The sequence below is a fragment of the Mobula birostris genome, chromosome 4, assembly GCF_030028105.1.
Source record: "Mobula birostris isolate sMobBir1 chromosome 4, sMobBir1.hap1, whole genome shotgun sequence".
Classification (NCBI taxonomy): Eukaryota; Metazoa; Chordata; class Chondrichthyes; order Myliobatiformes; family Myliobatidae; genus Mobula; species Mobula birostris.
This window is the reverse complement of record NC_092373.1, coordinates 127,187,915-127,212,346: the sequence shown is the minus strand read 5'-3', so window position 1 is coordinate 127,212,346 and position 24,432 is coordinate 127,187,915. Positions and strand designations below refer to the sequence as shown.

At 40.8% G+C, this 24,432-nt stretch overlaps 1 protein-coding gene across 1 annotated transcript in view; it reads left to right on the top strand.

Annotated features, from left to right (window-relative positions):
• Positions 1 to 24,432, top strand: part of LOC140196018 (uncharacterized) — a 119,422-nt gene that overhangs the window by 49,485 nt on the left and 45,505 nt on the right. Inside the window, exon 3 of the mRNA XM_072254717.1 lies at positions 22,308 to 22,396. Coding sequence (XP_072110818.1) covers positions 22,308 to 22,396 — 89 coding nt within the window. The remainder of the gene's footprint in view (positions 1 to 22,307; positions 22,397 to 24,432) is intronic.

Below are 24,432 nucleotides of genomic sequence, written 5' to 3'. Positions count from 1 at the left end.
TTTGCCCAACATGTTCTTCGTATGCGGCCTACTTTGTTGCATTTTCTGCAAGTTTTGCCTTTAAACTCTCATTAGTGTGTATCTGAACTTCTGCCACAACGGCAACACGATTTGTTTGGCCATGCTGGTTTCTGTTTAGACGTTACAATTTTGTTTATGTTTACTGTCATTCCTGACTGCAACTCAATTGCGACGCTGGCTGCTGTTTCCATTGATACAACAAATTCAATTGGTCTTTTAAATGAAAGTGTGCTTTGGTTAAGAGCCATTTTTGAAAGCTTTCTTGTAAGATTCCACAAACTATATGATCTCTCAGTGCATCATTAAGTCCATTACTGAACTGACAATGCACGTAGAATCTCTTCATTTCGGCTTTGCAAGTTAAAATGGACTCCCCTTCCTTTTGATTCCGCTTATGATACCTAAAGTGTTCTGCAATCAACAATGCTTTTGTTTCTAAATATTCAGCAAAGCTCATTCTGGTGGTTTGGTTGGAGCCGTTAAACTTCTAAGCAAACTGTATGCTTTTCCGCTTATAGCACTCAGCAAATCGGCACTTGCTTTTCATTGGCTACTTCATTTGCTTCAAAACATTGTTCAATTGGTTCAGTATATATCACTCAGTTATCTGTAGTGCAATCAAAACATCTATCTTTCTGATGTAGCCAGCCATTTCTTCTTTTTTAAAATTTATGATTATTATCGCCCGGTATTCACAGTTTATGAATCCTTGAATTTCATCCATTTTCTGCCTTTCTTTTAACTTGACCATTTCTGTCCCCTTCTGAAGATGGACATGCTACACTTTTTTAAAAACTCAAAAGCTTCTGTCACCTTTCCAAAGAAAAAACATGCAGCGCGGGTAGATAGTCAATCAGGATTTGTTTTAAAATTACCATGTTGGTACTGTTATGTTTTGTAACTTCAGAAACCAATTGAAAGAAAATGTGTCTACTTCGTGTTACTTTAGTGAGGCACTCACATATGACGTGGTGCCCTAATGATGTATGTCATTCACGTATTTTTACATAAAACCCATAATGAAGTATTTAAACAAACAAAGGATGTTTCATCAAACAATATACTTACAATATTTCTCAAATAATACCGAAATATTAAATACACAACATTCACATTTTATGATTCTGCCCATACTAAAATTTATTTGATCCTGTATTAGTTATTGTTTGTAATTACAGTGCAAATGAAATAAAACGCAACAGTTAACTTATGGACAGAATTATCCCAAAATCAGCACAAGGTAAATCTACTGGAGTGATTTGAATTGAATATAATTTATTAATAAGATGTTAGACTTGTAAGCTCGGCAAGTTTGCAATTAGAAATCGTCACAATTGCAAATGCTTGGTAAACTGAATCAAATAAATGGAATGCATATATGAAAAGCAAGCACCCAGGAGCAAATATGCAAGTAAATATACATTTAATATTCAACTTAAGGTGAGGGAGATATTACAGAAAAAGGGCAGAGATGCAGGCAGTCTGAGACAATTAATAAATGCGACTGAAAACAAGATGGGTTTGCTTTAATGTAATACACTTTACCGTTACAGATCATTCCAAGCCATTTTATTGCCAATAAGATACTTTTGGAGTGTTGTCACCATTATAATGTTGAGAACACAGCTGCTATTTTATGCACAATAAGCTCCCATGCACAGGCATTGAATGATTACTATATAACCTACTTTATGATATTGCAGATGCGAAAATATTGGCCAGCATACCATGGTAAAACTCACTGCTTCTTGTCAACCCAATGTATAGGATTACTGAAGAAGGTAGAGAGTATGCAAAATTCCATAAGTACTCAGCAACATCTTATTCAAGGGACAAAACTCCTGATCATAGAACATTTCTGTCAGGTTGTGCATCGGTGCAGAATATACATTTCTGTGCTTGGGCATTAGAGCAGGACCCAGAGCTTTGAGCCAGAGGTGAGAGTGGTATCAAGTGAACCACATACCTGTAAGTGTAAGCTACTACTGGAGGAATAGCGAGCCAATGTAAAACACTTTATTTTTGTTTGTGGGTGGGATGAGGATGATGACTGGTAAAGGATCAACTTTAGTACTGGAAATTCCAAGTTACCAGAAACTGGCTGGAGAGTAATGTCACTGCTGGCAAGCCAGTAAGGGATTTCTCGTTAATGGAAAACTGATTTATGACTCAGGTTGTAACCGAATCAATAGACAGAAAGACACCCAGTGTTCGAATATGAGTAATAGGGATGATTAAATCACCAACATAGAGTTAGGTAAGGCTTTATGCATCAGTGATCATTGTTCAGTCACTCTTTGTGTTGTGGCTGTGGCTCAGCAGTTACAGTCATACCCTACAGGATTTGTCCAAGAATATTAAATCTGTGCTGTCTTTCTCAGTGCAGGATAGTGCAATGTTGAACGATATGGTAGTGCCATCTTCATGTGAGATATTAAGCCAATGACCTTTTATCTGAGTAGATAGGATGGCATGGTATCGTGTTGAAAAAGAACAGGGAGATTACTGCTGGATCTAAGATAACACTTACCACATGACTAAAGTGCATTATTTGGCCTTTAATTCAATGCTATTTGTTGGACATCTTTTTCTGCAACATCACTGGCTGCTTTTCTGAATTATAAGAAATATTTATGAAAAGAAAGATTGTATAAATATATTTCTTTTTTAATTACTGATATACAAAGAAACTCAGACCAAACAAAATGGCCAAATTGTGGAATACCTGAAAAGAAGAAACAGAATAACTATGGAAATTACTCTAAATCTAATGGACCTATTTAGGCCAACGCGAAGGAAAGATACCAAATTTAAAGGTGTTCCTATCGGTTGAATAGAGCTTCAAAGCCTCTCATATAAAGGTGTAAAATGTATTTGTCATCTTATAGGAAAACGATGCAACATTAATATGGAGGTTGTATCAAAATCAAGATCTTGTAGGAGAGGAATTAAAATTGTAAAGTAAAAATATTGGCCTAGCTTACACTGGATTGGTCGGACAACCTGGATCTCAACCTCCGTTCCCTAGGTAGTGACATTTACCCTTCCCAAGCCAAACATGTTGGTTGGCTGAATTCAGGAAGTAAGTTGCCCAATTTATTGCAACAGTGCTTCTAAAAGCACAGAGAGAAGGCTCCTCCCACAATATGCCCTTGATAACCTTTGACATCAGGCATTGTTGGGGGAAGGTTTTGCCAGCTGTAGAAGTTTTAAATGATTTTATCTGCTTTAAGTTCTCTCATATTTAGAAATGATAAATCTTGATAAATGTTACCAAAATGTGATGATTAAAAATGTTAAAAAGTAATTAATAGACAATAGGTGCAGGAGTAGGCCATTTGGCCCTTCGAGCCAGCACCGCCATTCACTGTGATCATGGCTGATCATCCACTATCAGTATCCAGTTCCTGCCTTATCCCCATAACATTTGATTCCGCTATCTTTAAGAGCTCTATCCATCTCTTTCTTGAAAGCATCCAGAGACTTGGCCTCCACAGCCTTCTGGGGCAGAGCATTCCATGTATCCACCACTTTCTGGGTGAAAAAGTTTTTCCTCAACTCCGTTCTAAATGACCTACCCCTAATTCTTAATACTTAATTCATTTAAACCATTTAAAAGATGAATAATTTAAAACAGCCACAATTAAAATAAGTAGCTTTAACTTTGCCCTCCAATCCCATGGTAATCTATAGGGTCACCTTGAAAAGGATCCATGAATCATTTCCTAGATCCATGCTCACTCTAATGACAGAGCAAAATAATGGATTTGGACCTATGAATCTATCAGTAAGTTTTAGAATTTGCAACTGAAGCCACTGGCTCCCTTAGTTAAATAATACAAGAGAAATAAAGTTTTATTTTTCCAAGTGAAAAATAAGATAAGGGAGTTAGAAGGGAGCCATTGAAAGAAAAGTTGTGAGAAGGCATGATAGCCGATGTTTCGCAGTCTGTGAAATTGCTTCACACGTTTATTGCCTCGGTTTTTAATCAAAGAGAAGACAGGTAAGTTATGTGATTTTAAAAAGGAACTAGTGGGTGTTGCAGAGATATGTTATGACACTATTCACATTTAGGCCAGCATAGTTGTTGAACAGCTGTGCAAACTTAAGGTGAATTAACCTCAAGGGCCGGATAAAATCTATAAAAGGATTTATAAAAAATAAGGAAGGAAACTGCACAAAAACACTAACATAAATCTTCCAGGGAGCACTGGCAGCTGGAGAGATGCCTGGAGACTGGGAAAGGCAGATGTTACTCTTGTTTTTAAAGAGACACCATAAAGACCTGATATGCCAAAGGGTTTGGCATCCATTCTGGTTCAAGTGATGAAATCCTTTATTAACAGCAACAAAAGTTTACATTGTGGCTTTAATGCAATAAAACATCTTGGTCTAGAGATCCTTCTGCACCTATAAAGGGGATGAGCAGTAGGCTGAGATTATTTTCCACCAGGGCTACATTAGCAAATTTTCTGCTGTGCACAGGGCCCAAGGCACATGTATAAAGAGGCAGCCATTGCACAGTTTCTGAGCAGAAAGATTTTTTTTCTCTCTGATTCTGGAGGAATCCGGATGGGTATTGGACTGGGAATCGCTAGGGTGGATTTCTTAGGGCTAAGAAACTGGTGGTGGAGAGAGGGGAGTTAACTTTCTCTGTAAAGGGACTCTTCGATTGTAGTATTGATTAATGTTAAGTTTCATGATCACCGGCCTCTGAGGCTCACATTGATTATGGAGACCTGCATTTGGATGAGTGACCTGCACCATTTGCTGTTCTCACATGCACTACTGTGCTTTGCGAATGTACCATTCAAACGGGCATGTCATGCCTTTCACAGGCCCTATCCGGGCACCTTTGTGCGTTCACCTACTGTTTGCATGAAAGATCTAGAATCTATTGGCTGTCATTTTGAGACTGTACAGGAAGTACTCATTCCCTTTTAAGGATGGAACATAGAACAGTACAGCAGAGGAACTGGCCCTTCAGTCCACACTGTTGTGCTGAACCAAATAAACTAGTAATCAAATGGCCAACTGGCCAAATCAGATAGGATTTATAATAAAATTCTATTGCATAGCACACATAAACGTTGATTACGTGATGGCATTTTAAGCTCTCCATTAGAGCATTAAAAACTAAATTTGATACCAAGGCACATAAAGAGGTGCTTGTACAGTTGAACCAAAATATGATCAGACTAGTGGGTTTTGAGGAGTATCTTCGAGGAGCAGAGAAAGGTGGTGAAGGGAGGAGGTTTGTGAAGGACACTCCAGAGTAGAGGATTTAAACCAATAAAAAGCCATTGTATTTAAAATCATTGATGAGAAATCAGGACTTAGCACGTTAAGGTAGGTGAATATTTGAATGGCTTAAGGTTTATAGAAGGTGAGAGATGGTACCAGTCTGATAGAGCTTTGCAGTTGTCAAATCTGCAGGTAGTGTATTTTGAGGAGAGGACTACAGAAAGCAGGTTTGAAAGGGGAGATGTACAATGTTAGGCAAAATCCCTTTGATACCGCCAGGAAGAGGGGTTAATGCTTAGGTGCTTGCCTAGAATAGGGCTGAGTTAGTGGAAGCTGGTTTCATGGTAACTATGGGCAATAACTGAGGGAGACGAAGAGTAAATAAATAAAGTCACTGAGCATCTGATCCTCCTTGTCTCCTTTCTTATCTGTTTAGTTAGACAGATCTGAATACAGAAGAGCTTTACATCTGGTTAGGCGATTCTTCCTTTGGTAACCCTAACGTTGTTCACATTCTCCATGCTTCCTGGAGCCAGAATTCATTACTTAGCCTATCATAGTTTCCTTCCATCATTTCCAATAAGACAGTAGATTGTAGACTGTGGTAGAATACAATCCTGTTATTGCAGGCAATTAATAATAATAATTATTATTAATATTATATTATGAATGATCAGTTATTACAGATAGGACAATCCGAAATAACCATCTGGATATAATAATACAGGACAAACAAGCAAGAACAACTTATTTAATAGATATAGCCATTCCAAACACATACAACTTACAGAAATCAATAAGTGAAAAACACCAGAAATACATTGAATTATAAGAGGAAATTGAAAGACTATGGAACATGAACAAGGTATACATTGTCCTGACAGTAAAATCTACAACTGGTGTCTCTACACAATAGCATTAAACAATTTGGGCTTCACAGTAATATCTCTGTAAATCTATAGGAAGCCACAATACTAAACAACACTAGAATAGTCGGAAAGTTCCTAGTATTTGACAAATGAGTGTGCTTAGCTATGCCTGTACCTCAGGCTTTACCAGCTTAAACTGGGAAAAATAAAAATACAATAATAATAATAATATTAATAATAATAATTGGAGGTGAAATGGGACTTGGAGTCCTCATGCAAGATTTCTAAAGTTTAATTTGCAGGTTGAGTCCGTGGTGAGCAAGGCAAATGCAATGTTAGTATTCATTTCAGGAGGACTAGAAAATAAAAGCAAGGATTTAAAGCTAAAGCTTTAAAAGGCACTGGTGAGGAGCATTTGATGGCTTTGGGTCTGTACTCAATGGAATTCAGAAGAATGAGGGATGACCACATTGAAACCTATTGAATGTTGAAAGGCCTCAATAGAGTGGGTGTGGATAGAATGTTACCAGCAGTAGGAATGTCTAAGACCAGAGGACACAGCCACAGAATAGAAGGGTGTCCGCTTAGAATGGAGATGAGGTGGAATTTCATTAGCCAGAGAGTGGCTAATCTGTGGAATTTGTTATCACAGGCAGCCGTAGAGGCCATGTCTTTAGGTATATTTAAGGCAGAGGCTGATAACTTCTTGATCAGTCAGGGCATGAAAGAATACGGAGAGAAGGCAGGAGATTGGGACTGAGAGGGAAAATTGGATCAGCCATGATGAGATGGTGGAGCATGCTCAATAGCCTAATCCTGCTCCTGCATCTTATGGTCTTATATCACAGTTGCCAGTTTTGAATCAATCAACAGTTTCATTTCTGGACATTTCTCCTTTAGCACAGTTATGTTTCCAGACAGCACGATAGAGGAACTCCTCGGTGTGGAGACAGAACTTTGTCTCCACTCATTCATTCCTATTACTGAATCCAGAAAGTGCCAGTTACCTCAAAAGGAAAAGAGATCTGAGGATCCTGATTGATATTTCACAATAAAACAAAGTTCTGCTTGATGGTTATGAGTAAAATTAATCAGTCAATGAGATGAGCTAAACAGTCAAGATTTAGCCAAAATCAAAAATTAAACCGGAACATTGTATCAACACACACAAAATGCTGGAGGAACTCAGCAGGCCAGGTAGCATCTATGAAAAAAAAGTACAAGCGATGTTTCGGGCTGAAACTCTGAACATTGTATAAAATGATTCTACAGTTGTTTCGTAAAAGCTGAAGAGAACAACCAGAATGATTGAGGTGATGAAGGACAAGTGATTATATGATTTGATTTGCCAGAATGAAGGCTGAGATCTACCATTTTTTTTTGTTACTTCCTACAGCAATAGCTAAATTAGCTAAGTTATTTCTAAATGTTCATACCAACAGAAACAGAGAAAACAAACTGTACTAGAAGGAGGAATACTCAGAAAAAAACTGTAGAAAGACTGCTGGCTTGTGATATAAAAGGCAGGAATTTTAGGAATCATCATCGGGTCAGAGAAGCAGAGTCTTTCACTGGCTGGTCCTTAATGAGAGTTAAACTCAACCATGTGGAAACTTAACTGTTTCTCTCTCTGTATGTAATTTGGGGTGGGGGGGGTGGGCTGCAGGGGAGATAAGGAATTATGATGCTATTAGGCAAGAATTTGGGAGCATAAATTGGGGACAAATATACTTAGGGAAATGCTCACTGGAAATATGAACCAATAAAATACTGTTTAGGGAATATTTGCATGCATGTTCTGGATAGGTTTGTCCTTTTGAGGCAGGGAAAGGGTGGTAGGGTGAAGGAACCAGGGGTGACAGGAGATGTAGAACATCTTGTCAAGAGGAAGAAGGTATAGGAGGTAAGGATCAGACAAGGCTCTAGAGAATTACAAAGTATGCAAGAAGGAGCTGAAGAATGGATTTAGGAGAGCTCAAAGGGGGCATTAGAAGGCCTCGACAAGTAGGGTTAAGGAAAACTCCAAGACATTCTGCACATATATAAAGACCATGAGGATGACCAATGTGAGAGTAGGTTCAATCAGAAGAGGAAGCATGTGCCTGGAATCAGAGGAGGAAGGGGAGGTCCTTACTGAATATTTTTCTTCAGTATTTACCAGAGGAAGAGACCTAAACGTTTGTGAGCACAGTGTAAAACAGGCTGTTATGCTAGAACATGTTGACATTAAGAAAGATGATGTGTCAGAACTTTTGAAAAAATCTGAAGATAGATAAGTACTTGGAGCCAGACAGAATATATACCAGCTTACTACGGGAAATGAAGCAGGGGTTGCTGCACCTTTGGTGATGATCTTTGCATCCTCTCTAGCTACATGAGTAATACTAGAAGACTGTAGGGTGGCAAATTCTATTCCTTTGTTTAAGAATGGTAATAGGGATAACACTGGAAATTATAGACTGGTGAGTCTTTCTTCAGTAGTGGGAGAATTATTGGAGAAGATTCTTAGAGACATGATATATTATACGGGCATTTGGAGAAGCATAGTCTGATTAGAGATAGTCAATGTGACTTTGTGATGGGCAGATCATACATGATGAACCTGATTAAATTCTTTAAGGATGTGGCATATTGATGAAGGTAGAGCAATAGATAGTGTATATATGGATTTTAATAAGGTATTTTATAAGTTTCCCCATGGTTGGCTTATTCAGAAAATCAAGAGGCATGGGATCCAGGCAAAGTTGTCTGTGTGGATTGAGAATTGGCTTGCGACTGGTTGTAGGTGAAGTGTATTCTGCCTGGAAGTTGGTGACCAGTGGTGTTCTGCAGGAATCTGTTCTGGAACTCTGCTTTTGTGCTTTTTATAAATGAGTTGGACCAGGAAGTAAAAGGCTGGATTATTAAGTTTGCAGATGACGCGAAGGTTAATGGAGTTGTGGTGAGTGTAGAAGGTAGCTGTATTTTACAACAGGACATTGATAGGATGCAGAGTTGGGCAAGGAAGTGGCAGATGTATGCAGCAAGTGTATCCATCTCTTCCACTCTCTCAATGAAGTCTTTTCATGTCTTTCTCCTTTCAGACTATCAAGAACCTAAAGAAGCATGTAGTGATTCACCTTGAAGATCAAATTTGAAGGGAGAATGTAGAGTTAATGTCAAGATTCTTAGCAGTGTGCAGGAACGGAGGGATCTTGGAGCCCACATCCGATGAACCCTCAAAGTGACCTTACAGTTGAAAGGATGGTTAAGGAGGCGCAAGGAGTGTGGGACCTTATTAGTTGGGGGATTGATTTTAAGAGCTTCAAGGTAACATTGCGGCTCCACAAAACCCTGGTTAGACCACACTTGGAATACTGTGTTCATTTCTGGTTGCCTCATTATAGGAAGGATGTTGAAGCTTTAGAGAGTGTGCAGAGATGCTGGTTGGACTATAAAGATGGTCTTATGAGGACAGGTTGAATGTGCTAGGCCTTTGCTTTTTGGAGTGAAGGAGGATGAGAGGTGACTTGATAGAGGTGTACAAGAACATCGGCGGCATAGATCAAGTGCGTAGCCAGGGACTTTATCCCGGGGCGGAAATGACTAATACCAGGGGGCATAATTTTAAGGTGAATGGAGGAAAGTATAGGAGGATGTAAGGGATAAGTTTTCTTTACACATTTAGTGGTGAGTGTATGGAATGTGCTGTCATGAGTGGTGGTACAGGCAGATACATTGGGGCACTTAAATACTCCACTCTTAAAAAGGCATATGGATGATAGAAAAATGGAGGACTATGTAGGAGGGAAGGGTTAGATTGATCTTGGAGCAGGTTAAATGGTTGGTGCAACCTCATGAGCCAGAAGACCTGTCCTGTGCTATAGTGTTCAATGTTCCAAATTCTATGTTCGATGTTTGATGTTCTAGATGCTGTCTAACCCGTCATGGATTACCAGGCTTTTCTATTTTTATCTAAGGTTTCCATCAACTGCCATGTTTTTGCTTATAGACAGGTTTAATAATGTGCTTGTTGATTACAATATAAGCAACAAACAAACTTCGTATTACTTTCAAATTTAAATGATCATAATTTGGATTCAGCATTAACCACACTACTGAATGGTTCAAGCCTCATTGGGCTTTCCTGCTCCAGTGAGCGGCTAGCATCGCTCAATCCTTAACATCCCTAATAGAAAGATGCATCTTGAATATAGGAGGTAGAAGAGGAAATTGTTCAGGCGAATGCAACTGAATTCTGACACTTAGCTCTATGATTCTCAGATTTCCCACTTTCCATGAAACATTTTTCTATCTACATGATCTCTAGAAACCCTCCAGACAACTGTCCGTCAGCATAGACTCCTGACAGACCAGAACAAGGAGCAGTGAAAGAAGGACTGGGTGCAGTGTTTATTGCACTACTAGGCTGAAACACATCGTTGAGGAAGGAAGCTGTGCACAGCAGGAGAGTATCAATGAAGTGGTCTAATAGGCTAAAAAGTGCTCGATTGAATTCAATTTGGAGAAATGCAAGGCAATACATTTGGGGAAGTCAAACAAAGCAAGGTAGGATCCTGGTAACTCTAGATATATAGAAGAACCTTGGAATGTATGCCCACAAATTCCTAAATATAATACAATAGGGTAAGTAAAATGATTCAATTGGCAAATGGAATAATTTTCTTTATTATAGAAAACATAGAAAAACATAGAAAATAGGTGCAGGAGTAGGCCATTCGGCCCTTCGAGCCTGCACCGCCATTTATTATGATCATGGCTGATCATCCAACTCAGAACCCTGTACCAGCCTTCCCTCCATACCCCCTGACCCCCGTAGCCACAAGGGCCATATCTAACTCCCTCTTAAATATAGCCAATGAACTGGCCTCAACTGTTTCCTGTGGCAGAGAATTCCACAGATTCACCACTCTCTGTGTGAAGAAGTTTTTCCTAATCTCGGTCCTAAAAGGCTTCCCCTCTATCCTCAAACTGTGACCCCTCGTTCTGGACTTCCCCAACATCGGGAACAATCTTCCTGCATCTAGCCTGTCCAATCCCTTCAGGATCTTATACGTTTCAATCTGATCCCCCCTCAATCTTCTAAATTCCAACGAGTACAAGCCCAGTTCATCCAGTCTTTCTTCATATGAAAGTCCTGCCATCCCAGGAATCAATCTGGTGAACCTTCTTTGTACTCCCTCTATGGCAAGGATGTCTTTCCTCAGATTAGGGGACCAAAACTGCACACAATACTCCAGGTGTGGTCTCACCAAGGCCTTGTACAACTGCAGTAGTACCTCCCTGCTCCTGTACTCGAATCCTCTCGCTATAAATGCCAGCATACCATTCGCCTTTTTCACCGCCTGCTGTACCTGCATGCCCACTTTCAATGACTGGTGTATAATGACACCCAGGTCTCGTTGCACCTCCCCTTTTCCTAATTGGCCACCATTCAGATAATAATCTGTTTTCCTATTTTTGCCACCAAAGTGGATAACTTCACATTTATCCACATTAAATTGCATCTGCCATGAATTTGCCCACTCACCCAACCTATCCAAGTCACCCTGCATCCTCTTAGCATCCTCCTCACAGCTAACACTGCCACCCAGCTTCGTGTCATCTGCAAACTTGGAGATGCTGCATTTAATTCCCTCATCCAAGTCATTAATATATATTGTAAACAACTGGGGTCCCAGCACTGAGCCTTGCGGTACCCCACTAGTCACCGCCTGCCATTCTGAAAAGGTCCCGTTTATTCCCACTCTTTGCTTCCAGTCTGCTAACCAACTCTCCACCCACACCAATACCTTACCCCCAATACCGTGTGCTTTAAGTTTGCACACTAATCTCCTGTGTGGGACCTCGTCAAAAGCCTTCTGAAAATCCAAATATACCACATCCACTGGTTCTCCCCTATCCACTCTACTAGTTACATCCTCAAAAAATTCTATGAGATTCGTCAGACATGATTTTCCTTTCACAAATCCATGCTGACTTTGTCCGATCATTTCACCGCTTTCCAAATGTGCTGTTATCACATCCTTGATAACTGACTCCAGCAGTTTCCCCACCACCGACGTTAGGCTAACCGGTCTATAATTCCCCGGTTTCTCTCTCCCTCCTTTTTTAAAAAGTGGAGTTACATTAGCCACCTTCCAATCCTCAGGAACTAGTCCAGAATCTAACGAGTTTTGAAAAATTATCACTAATGCATCCACTATTTCTTGGGCTACTTCCTTAAGCACCCTGGGATGCAGACCATCTGGCCCTGGGGATTTATCTGCCTTCAATCCCTTCAATTTACCTAATACCACTTCCCTACTAACATGTATTTCACTCAGTTCCTCCATCTCACTGGACCCTCTGTCCCCTACTATTTCTGGAAGATTATTTATGTCCTCCTTAGTGAAGACAGAACCAAAGTAATTATTCAATTGGTCTGCCATGTCCTTGCTCCCATAATCAATTCACCTGTTTCTGTCTGCAGGGGACCTACATTTGTCTTTACCAGTCTTTTCCTTTTTACATATCTATAAAAGCTTTTACAGTCTGTTTTTATGTTCCCTGCCAGTTTTCTCTCATAATCTTTTTTCCCCTTCCTAATTAAGCCCTTTGTCCTCCTCTGCTGAGCTCTGAATTTCTCCCAGTCCCCAGGTGAGCCACTTTCTCTGGCTAATTTGTATGTTTCTTCATTGGAATTGATACTATCCCTAATTTCTTTTGTCAGCCACGGGTGCACTACCTCCCTTGATTTATGCTTTTGCCAAACTGGGATGAACAATTGTTGTAGTTCATCCATGCAACCTTTAAATGCTTGCCATTGCATATCCACCGTCAATCCTTTAAGTGTCATTTGCCAGTCTATCTTAGCTAATTCACGTCTCATACCTTCAAAGTTACCCCTCTTTAAGTTCAGAACCTTTGTTTCTGAATTATCTAAGACATTGAATGTAGAAGCAAGAATATTCTTGAGCTTTATAGAAACTTATTAGACAGAGTACAGTGACAACACTATTTATTTGTTTACTGAGATAGAGCGCAGAATAGGACATTCTGGTCCTTCAAGCCATGCTGCCCAGCAACCTTCCAGTTAAATCTGAGCCTAATCACAGGGCAATTTACAGTGACTGATTCATCTACCAACCAGGACTGTGATTAGTAACTGGAGCACCTGGAGGAAATGCATGTATTCATGGGGAGAGTATACAAACTCCTTATAGGCCGCAGCAGGAATTGAACCTGGGTCACCTGTAAAGCGTTGTGCTAGCCACTACACCACTGTGCCGCCTCTCTAGACAGTTTACGGACTTTCAAAGTCATGGAGTCATAGAGTCACAGCACAGAAACGGTCCTTCACTCCGATTAGACCATGCTAATGAAGATTCCCATCTAAGCTACCTCCAATTGCCAGTGTGTGGCCCTGACTTCATTGGGAATGGAGAATTTTACCTGTGATTTATTCATTTTATTGAGATACAGTGTGGAATAGGCCCTTCCAGCTCTTTGAGCCACACCCTTCTGGATATCTCCTGATTTAATCCTAGACTAATCATGGGACAGTTTACAAAGAGTAATTAGCTTGCCAACTGGCATACCTTTGGACTGCGGTAGGAAACCAGAGCACCCAGAGGAAACCCACATGGTCACAGGGAAAATGTACAAACTCCTTACAGGTTCTGCAAAGCGTTGTGCTAACCACTACATTACCGTGCCACCGCTGGGATTTTTTTTTCTTCTGATTATTCAGGACTGAGAAAATATTTAATTTAAGTGTATAAAATTATGAGAGGCCTGAAAAGAGTAAAGCATAAGGAAATCTCTTCATGGAAGGTCAGTAACCTGTGGGTATGAATTTACAACAATTGTTAAAAGGTTTAGAGAGGAGTTAAGGAAGGACAATAAAACATTGGAAACGATAAGAGGTTGGGAGGTGGAGGTGAAGGAAGCAGAAACCTATTACACTTCCATCCATTCTTAATGTGCTGTAGCTTGGAAGGTTTCAATTTAAAAGATGAGTTTAGGCTACACGGAATAAGATAGCGCCAATTAATGGTGACTCTTTGTGTGTAGCTCTAAAGGGAGTCATCAAATATTCCTAGCTAGGAATATTACAGCTGAAATCCATGGGTATTTCATTAGGCAACAACATTTAAAACATTAAAAATATCTATTGATCCTCAAAATCGGTAGATTCCAGACTGCACTCTCTGGTCATGGCTGCGGTTTCCCCTTTGAGGAAAAGGAAATGCGGAACACGTACTGGTCTGTAAATACAATTGAAATACAGCCCTGAGACAACGACTCCTGACTCTCCTGCTGGTGAACATATAGTCTCTGGAAAATAAAAATGAAGACTTCAGAGCAAGATTGCAGTACCAGAGGGACATCAGGGACTGCTGTGTACTTTGCTTCATGGAAACATGGCTCACCCCCACCATAGCTGCTGCTGCCTGAGGGCTTCACCATCCACTGCAGAGGCAGGACAGTTGAGTTTTTTAAAGGTAGAGGATATGGAATATGCTGCATGATTAACTCAAGGTGGTCCACAGACATGGTAGTTCCGTCTCAGTCCTGCTCACCTGACCTGGAAAATATAGCGGTCAAATGTTGCCCATTTTATCTGCCACGTGAGTTTTCCATCATCATCCTAGTAGCAGTGTACATTCCACAACTGGCCAATATCTAGCAGGCACTGGAGAAGCAGAACACCATACTCAGCAGTCACGAAACAATCCACCCTGATACTTTCCTTATTGTTGAGGGGGATTTCAACCAGGCTGGCTTGAAGAAGTCTCTGACCAATTTATTGCCTGTGGAACCAGAGGAGCCAACACACTTGACCCCTCTTACAGCACCATCTAGAATGCTTACTACGCCATCCCATGCCCACACTGTGAAAAGTCCAATCACTTGGCTGCACTTCTACTCCCAGCAAACAGCCAGAAACTAAAGACCTCAGCAGCAGTGGAGAGAACCAGGAAAGAATGGTCAAGGGAGGTGGAGGGGCACTTACAGGACTGCTTTGAGTCAGTGGACTGGAAAATATTCAGAGATTCATCCTTGAATCTGAATGAGTACGCTACAGTTGTCACCGAATTTATTAAGAGCTATGAAGATGAGTGTGTGTCTTTGACAACATACTGGAAATGCCCAATACAAAAGCCATGGATGAACCAGGAGATTTGTAGTCTGCTGAGTGCTAGATCTATAGCATTCAAGATCAGTAATCCAGAACTATACAAGAAGTCCAGGTATGACCTACGGAAGGCTATTTTAAGAGAGAAAAAGCAATTGCGGTTGAAGTTAAGGAAGGAATCGGATGCACATCAGCTCTGGCAGGGTTTGCACTCCATTACTTCCTACAAAGCAAAACCTGACATCATGAATGTCTGTGATGCTTCACTCCCAGATGAGCTCAATGCCTTTTATCCTCACTTTGAAAGGGAGAATAAAACTATACCTATGCGAATCCCTGCAGCATCTTGCAGCCCAGTGATCTGTGCCTCAGACACCGATGTCAGAACATCTTTCAAGGGGGTGAAACCTCACAGGCGTCAGGCCTTAATGTTGTACCCGACAGGGCACTGAAAACCTGTGTCAATCAACTGGCAGGGGTGTTCAAGGACATCTTGAACCTCTGAACTTGCTTCAAAAGGGCGATGATCATTCCAGTGCCTAAGAAGAGCAGGGTGAGCTAACTCAACAACTATCACCCAGTTTACTGACATCTACTATGATGAGGTGCTGTGAGAGGCTGGTCGTGGGCAGAGCAGAATCATCTCCTGCCTAAGCAAGGACCTGGACTTGCTGCAGTTTGTCTATCACCACAAAAGGTCAATAGCTCGGCATTCATGACCCTCATACCCTCAGTTCTAATCAACAAGCTCCAAAAGCTGGGCTTCTGCACTTCTCTCTGCAACTGGATACTTGTCTACCTCATTGGGAGACCACAGTGAGTACAGATTGGAAATAACATCCCCTCCTCACTGATAATCAACCCTGGCACACCTCAACCCTCTCTCTACACCCATGACTATATGGCTAGGCAGAGCTCAAATGCCTCCTATAATTGTTCTGATGACACAACTTTTGTTGGCAGAATTTCAGATGGTGACATGAAGGTATTCAGAAGCTAGATAGATCAGCTGGTTGAGTGGTGTCGCAACAACAGCCTCGAACTCAACATCAGTATGACCAAGGAATTGATTGTCAACTTCAGGAGTGGAAAAACGAGGGAACATGCACTGGTCCTCATCTAGTCATCAGCAGTGGAAAGGGTGAGCAGTTTCAAGTTCCTGGCTGTCAATATCTCTAAATATCTATCCTGGGCCCAAAATATTAATACAATTACAAAGAAGGTATAAAAGCCGCTATATTTCATTAGGAGTTTGAGGAGATTTGGTATGTCACCAGAAGACCCGAGCAAATTTCCAGAGGTATACTGCGGAGAGCTTTCTAACTGGTTCCATCACCATCTGATATAGAGGGACCACTGCACAGGATTGAAAAAAGTTGCAGCAAGTTGCAAACTCAGCCGGTTCCATCGTCGAGGGCAGCTTCAGAAGGAGATGCCTCAAAAAGGCGGCATCCATCAATAAGGACCCCCATCACACAGGACATGCCCTCTTCTTGTTGTTACCATTAGGGGGGAGGTAAAGGAGACTGAAGACACACACTCAACATTTAAGGAACAGCGTCTTACCCTCTTCCACCAAATTTCTGAATGGACAATGATCCCAAGTATATTACATCGCTATTCTTTTGCTCTCTTTTTGCACTACTTATGCTGGTGATATTAAACCTGATTCTGATTCTGAATTCTTTTTATTGGTCTGTTGAAACACAGTGAGTTGAATGACCACCCTCTGTGTAATAAACTCTCTGATTCTTTGCTACATGCAGTTGATATTTGCTCCTCACTGACTATTAATTTCCCCCAATCACGGTTTACTATATATCTTCTTTATTGCTCATCTCATCTTCAGCTGCCAGCACTTCTGCAAACACTGTGGCCAAAGCACACTGCCTGCTGTTCCAGGTATCAATTGTATGACTTCCACTAACACGCCTCAGGACAAGGTATTCATGACTAATGGTAGCAGAAACCCATGGTAGCATTACTCTGATGGTGGGAGTGGCACTCAGCATCATGAGAATGATTCTCTCTTTACTGAGTTCATGGTGGGTGATGCGGCTGATATAAAAGAAGATCCTCAAATTAGTGCATCTTTTAAAATATGGCATTTCCCCACCCCCCTAAACTTTCTCTTCTGATTTATAAGCTGCATGCAGCAAGATTACTCATGAATAGACCATAAGGTGTAGAAACATAATTAGGCCATTTATCCCATCAACCCTGGTCCACCATTCCATCAAGGCTGATCCAATTTCCCTCTCAGTCCCAATCTCCTGCCTTCTCCCCATATCCCTTCATGTCCTGACCTCAAGTCTGTCATGGGAAAAGGAATTCCATTTTTCTCCCTTTAGTAATATTTTCGAAGAATCTGAGAAAACCACTCATGCAAACCTTTGATCAACTCCTGTGAACAGCTGCACTCTGGAAATTCAGCAATAGAGTTGTTATTTACATCTAGGTAGTGGACAAAGGTGAGATGAACAAATCTTAATAACTTGAATAGACAAGCTTGTGGTTTTAATTGTTTTAACCAATCATCAGAAACAGGAAATCCAGCATTCGTGTTCACACGAGACTGCTCGTCATTGTAATTTTTTAAAAAGTAAAACAAAAAGCCACATACAAATCAAACTAAAAAATGGAGAAAAAAGTTAAAAGATGTTTTCATTAGAAAGTGGCAAGGCACTTCAATTTTAAAAGTCTTATTAAAAGGTACTTTTCTTCCCCTGATTTGTACTTATTTAACTTCCTTCTTGAGGTTTTCCTGCTTAGCATTTCATGCTTCGGGTGTGAAAACTGCTTCAGACTTCTTCCTAAGCTCAGCCATTTTCTAAAGACCTGTTGAGCCTCATATTAATGGGAGAGAAGCTATTGGAGTGTATAATGAAAGATAGGATTTGTGTGCGTTTGTAAAGGCATTCCCTGCATAGCAACAATCAGCATGGCAGTTCATGCCTGACAAACTTCATTGAGATTTTTGAGGAGGTGACAAAGAAGCTTCATGAGGGATGTTATCTTCATGGACATAAAGCTTCATGAGGGATGTTATCTTCATGGACCTAAAGATTCATGTGGGATGTTATCTACATTGATGTAAAACATTTGATAAGATCCCTCAAGGTAGATTGATTCAGAAGATAAAGATACATGGGGTTGAAGGTGAATTGCAAGTTTGATTTCAGAACTGGCTTGCCCATAGAAGACTGGAAAGATGTTATTTTTCCTGAAGGTCTGTGAAAAGTGGTGTCCTACAAGGATTGGTGCTGAGATCTATGCCATTTGTGATATATATCAATGATTTGGATGAAATTGTAGATGGGATTATTAACAAGTTTGTGTATGCTCCAAGACTGGTGGAGTTTTGGACAGTATAAAACACTATCAACGAATATAGAGGGGTACTATATCAGTTATAGATATGGGCAGAGAAGGGATGGGTAAGGTTTTATCTGGGCAAGAGTGAGGAGATCAAATAAAAGGAAAAAGTATGCAGTTAATGGTAGACTCCTTAGCAGCCCTGAGATACAGAGGGATGTTGGGCTCCAGATATACAGTTCACTGAAGGTGGATATGCAACTGGATAAAGTAGTGAAGAAGGCAGATAGCATATTTTCTTTCCTTCACTGGTAGGGCTGTTGAATATAAGAGTAAGGAAGTCAAGATGTAGCTAAATAAAACTTCATTTAGACTGGATTTGGAATATTGTGTGCAATTCTATTTGTTCTATTGTAGGAAAGATGTGGAAACCTGAGAGTGTGCAGAGGAGGTTTACCTGGATTCAAGGGTAAGAGCAATAAGGAACATGTTTGGACAAACATGGGTTGCTCTCCCTAGCATATTGGAAACTGAAGACACCTGATAGAGGTTTTAAATCATGACACGTGTTCATAGGATAGAAAGTCAGATTCTTTACAACAGTATAGAAATGTTGAACTCTACAAGACATGCTTTTAAGGTTGGGAGGGAAAGTTTAAAAGTGATTGAGGGTCATTTTTTGAGGGAATTTGCTCTCAGTCCATTCTCCCTCCATCCCACTAGGGATAGGGTTCCCTTTGTCCTTACCTACCACTCCACCAGCCTCTGATTCCAACATATAATTCTCCATAACTTCCACCACCTCCACCGGGATCCCACCACCAAGCATATCTTCCCCTCCCCCCTCTTTCTGCTTTCTCTTTCGCTCCCTATGCGACTCCCTTGTCCATTCATTCCCCATCCCTTCCCACCGATCTCCCTCCCGGCACTTATCCTTGTAAGCCGAACAAGTGCTACACATGCCCTTACACTTCCTCCCTCACCACCATTCAGGGCCCCAGACAGTTCTTCCAGGTGAGGTGACACTTCACCTGTGAGTCGGCTGGTGTGATATACTGCATCCGGTGCTCCCGATGTGGCCTTCTATATATTGGCGAGACCCGACACAGACTGGGAGACTGTTTCGCTGAACACCTACGCTCTGTCTACCAGAGAAAGCAGGATCTCCTTTATTTATTTTTTATTCCCTTTTTCTCTCTCTCTTTTTTCTCCCTCAGTCCCTCCCACTATAACCCCTTGTCTGCTTTTCATCTTCCTCTGGGCTCCCCTCCCCCTTTCTTTCTCTCAAGACCTCCCGTCCCATGATCCTCTCCCTTCTCCAGCCTTGTATCTTCTTGCTAATCTACTTTCCAGCTCTTAGCTCCATCCCTCCCCCTCCTGTCCTCTTCTATCATTTTGGATCTCCCCCTCACCCATCCAGTTTCAAATCTCTTACTGGCTCTTCTTTCAGTTAGTCCTGATGGAGGGTCTCGGCCCAAAGCGTCAACTGTACCTCTTCCAATAGATGCTGCCTGGCCTGCTGCGTTCACCAGCATTTTGAATATGTACTGCACTTTCCAGCCAAAGGCTTCTTCGACAGGATCTCCTACGCCTGTAAACTCAACAATCTGGAGGGCTAAAGACAGAAGATTCAGTTTAATGCTAGCAGCTGCACATTCCTCACTGTCCAGACTCCAAACAATACTGCTTTTCTTTCATTGTTGGCCAGTACAAATTCTAGATCTCTCTACCCATTAGCCTGGTGAGGATTCCATCATCAGCAGAGGGTATCATCACCCTCTGAAAGGCAGGTAGACCAATAAATGTTGACCGTGCCATGGACCAAGTACAAAAACAAGCATAAATTAAACAGTTTTAACACTTGGACCTGGACTCTAGGAGGAGACAGATTTTGCTTATACAGCAGAGGTCAGGAGATTAGTCTTCCTCTCCTTTGGCAGAGGATGAAGGGCCTTCTCACCAGCTCATTGTCCACCCACACAATTTCGATATATAATAACCTTTCCTTCTCATTGGTATTACTGGTTCCCACCAATATAACAGAAGAATTTTGTTTGGAATGATGCTAAGCTGATGAGAAATCAACCACAAGCAGGGAAAATACTTGCTCATGTGGAAACGTTGAATCATCGTTCATAACCTGCCATCTTACTGCTTGTAAACTTTATTGAAATGAATCTTCTGAGGCCAAGTGTGAATTTGTTTTGTGGATTTTTAAAAAATTCTCGTAATAAAAGCAGAATAAAATTTAGGCAAAAGACAGACAAATCCTTCTGTGAAGAACATGCAGAAACCCCTACACTCTTCCACCAGAGGGCACTCTTAGTCAAATGGGAGTGAAAGAGGAAGAAATAATTTCAGGAATTCCTTAGATTGTGCGTGATCTATACCTATGTATTTTATGAAAGTATGCTAAAGTGGAAGTGAACATATAGTACCCATCCTTAAGAAATAATAGCTTTAAGGATCGTACATTGGGTCAATTGCCATTTTTTTAAATCTCCTTAGTTGTAATTGAAATTTTTGAATTACCTTCTTTGGACTTGCAGATTCCTGGTCCATTACACTGTGTATAGTAATCAAGCATTAAATAAAGTGAACAATATTCCACTCTCCACAGTTTTAACACAGACTTATTCAAGTTGTTTTAAACAGGCAAGCTTTTTCTCAGGTAAAAAATGTAGAGAAGGGAAACCTTTAAAACAGGTTGGCCCACACTATTGCCTGGAGATGTTATCAAGCATTTATCCCCACTCCAATATGTCACCTGATCTGAATGCTGACTTCTCACCTGGCAGGTCCAAGTTGGCCTAGATCCTAGTGACATGAGTAGAGTCACTAGTGGGATAGTGAGAAGTCCCATCCCCCAAGGTCAAAGCCTTGACTGCATGAAAAGCTGTGAGTGGCGTTCTTCCTCCTGCAAAGGTTGTCATAGCTGTTTAATAGACTTTAAACTATTTTTTCCCCAGCGATACTCAATACCAATTAAAATAAAGTTAATAATTAAAACAATCTTTTTTTAAGTTAAAAGAACTAAAATTAACTGAACTATGTAATAACATCGATTCCTCTCCATGCCTTGTGGCACATTGGGAGGCAACCTTGCCATTTCTTTAGCGTTTAGCTGTTCCACCCAGCACAGATGGATTTGAACTTGGGACAACTCGCCCTGAAGTCCGGTACTGATGCCACTACACCACCGGCCAGAATAATAGCGTTAATGAATGAATATAAATCTCAAGTGAAATAATTGTACGAAAAGAAAGTAATCTTACATTTCACTTCCAAATCTGCAACTTCCATTGAAATTAAGTTTCAGATCAGGCACCAGCTTTGCCTTGGTGAAGGATCCCAGAATCAGCTCCCCAGTGTGAAGCTGAGGAAATTCTACTTGTCCTTCTCACTTTCAAATACTTATTTTGATTTATGCTGTTGCATTTGTGATTCCTGAGAACATCTCAGTCACCTTTACTGTGCTTTAACCAGAGTTGTACTTGATACTACTAACCATGAAAACAAGCTTCTTGGGGCTTACTCCAACGATCTGCATAATGTTCAGTCTCTGATTCATACTCTCCTCTGTGTCAAGGTCCCAAATGTCCACAACAACCATCCTTTTTTAAAAATTTGTGATTAAGATTGTTGCTCTGTGCTGAACTGAGATCAATTCAACTTTCAGGTTTTGTGTCCATTATTTCTGATATATCATTAATAACTTTGTTTTTCTTTTGTTTCAGAGGATACCATGCTAATTTTAGTAGTGCTCATTACCCTGATTATTTCCATAATTTGCCTGCTGAGCTATTTCCTGTACAGAAGGAAACGAGTAAGTAAATTTGCGATTTAAATAACAAATTCTTTTGTGTTATAGAGTCGTAGAGCAATACAGCATGAATACAGACTCTTTGGCCCAACCTGCATCTGCCCCAATCACTTCCTCCAGCAGCTCATTCCATATACTCACCACCCTCTGCATGAAAATGTTGCCCCCCTCAGTCTCCTTTTCAACCTTCTTCCCCACCCCTAAATCTATGCCCCTAACTTTAGTCTCCTCTATCATGGGGAAAAAACTTACCATCCAACCTATCTCTGCCTCCCATTATTTTAAATATTTCTATAAAGTCGCCCTTCATTCTCTTACATTCCAAGAAATATGGACTTAACCTGACCAACCTCTCCCTATAACCCAAGCCCTCTCGTCTTGTCAACGTCCTTGTAAATCTTTTCTGAACTCTTTCCACTTTAACCACAACTTTGTTATAATAAGGTCTGCTATGAAAGACCAAAACTAAACATAGTACTCCGTGTGTTTTAACCAATGGCTTATACAGGTATAACAGCAACATGATATCTTAACTCCAATGTTCAAAGTCCTGACTGAAGGCCAGCATGCTAAATACCTTTTTACCACCCTACGACGCCACTTTCATTGAACTATGCACTTGTACTCCTATGTCTACCTGTTGCATTACACTCTCTCGTTGCTAGCATAAGTCCTATGCTGGTTTGACTTTCCAAAATGCAACACGTCACATTTACTTGTACTGAAGTCATCTGCCATTTCTCAGCCCACTTTCTTAACTGATCGAGATTTCCCCTGTAATCTACAATAACCTTCTTCACCACCACCAACATCTCCTAATTTTGTGTTATCCACCAATTTACTGATCAAACATTGTGCATTTGCATCCAAATCCTTTATATAAATAATGAATAACTAGGGTTTCGACACAGCCTGTGACACACCTCTCGCCCATAATGAGAGACACCCTTCAGCACCATCCTCTGCTTACTAGCTCTGAGCCAGAAAATTGGCTTTGTGTTCAAACACCTCGTTCAGTAAGATGCTTGTAAGCATTGTTAGCATGTCATATCGACTGTACTGCATTTGTTATTTGTTTGAGTCAGCTGAGAATAGTGGGAGGATAACCAGGTAAATATATAACACCTTGTTCCTGTGCATTGTTTCATGCCCATGTCTTTACAGTGAATGTTTGTTGGCTGGTTAGCTACTAGTAAGATGAGCTGAGGTCAGTTGGGTCCTCACCCACTTATACTTTCAGCAAAGGTAGTAAAGGTCAATGGGGAAGATTGGAAGCTGCGATAAAAACCCCATTCCAACCACCCAGGTATTGATACCTCTGCTCATGAGAGATTAACTATATCAACACAAACCAGGAAATTAAAACCATCCTGTGGCTAATCCATTCTCAGCAGTGGGTGTGAGAATAGATTTATTATTGTCATTACAGTACGTTAACTTCAAAACTCAAAACGATGAGCTGTAACTCAAAGAAGAGCAGGATGTGATGGAAATTTCACACAGTTAGTTATCCGTTTTCTGCATTTGCATTACTCAGTGCTACCACCTTGATAAAGAACAGGTCTCCTCACAAAAAAGGTAGACATTTTTCAAATAAAAACAATCATGCTGGTGAAAAACAATGGCCTGAATTTTGCCAAAGAAATCTGCCACTGGTTGTTGTCATTACACCTCGAAGCAGCCAGCAACATCTGGAAGGCAAACTCATGCTGTCATGTGCAGCAATCCAGAAGCGACTGTCAGGGGTTTCCTGTCCCTCCATGCCCTTCACAGAGTAGGATGGTGTCTGCAGCCCACTATGGCTTCAGAAATCAGTGGTGCTATCGCAACATCGGGAATTTTTAAATTATTTAAAGAAAGGTAGAACCATACCCTAGAACATTACATCACAGAAACAGGCCTTTTGGCCCTTCTTGGCTGTGCCAAACCATTTTTCTGCCTAGACCCACTGACCTGCACCTGGACCATATCCTTCCATTCATCTTTCATCCATGTATCTGTCCAAGTTTTTCTTAAATGTTAAAAGTGAGCCCACATTT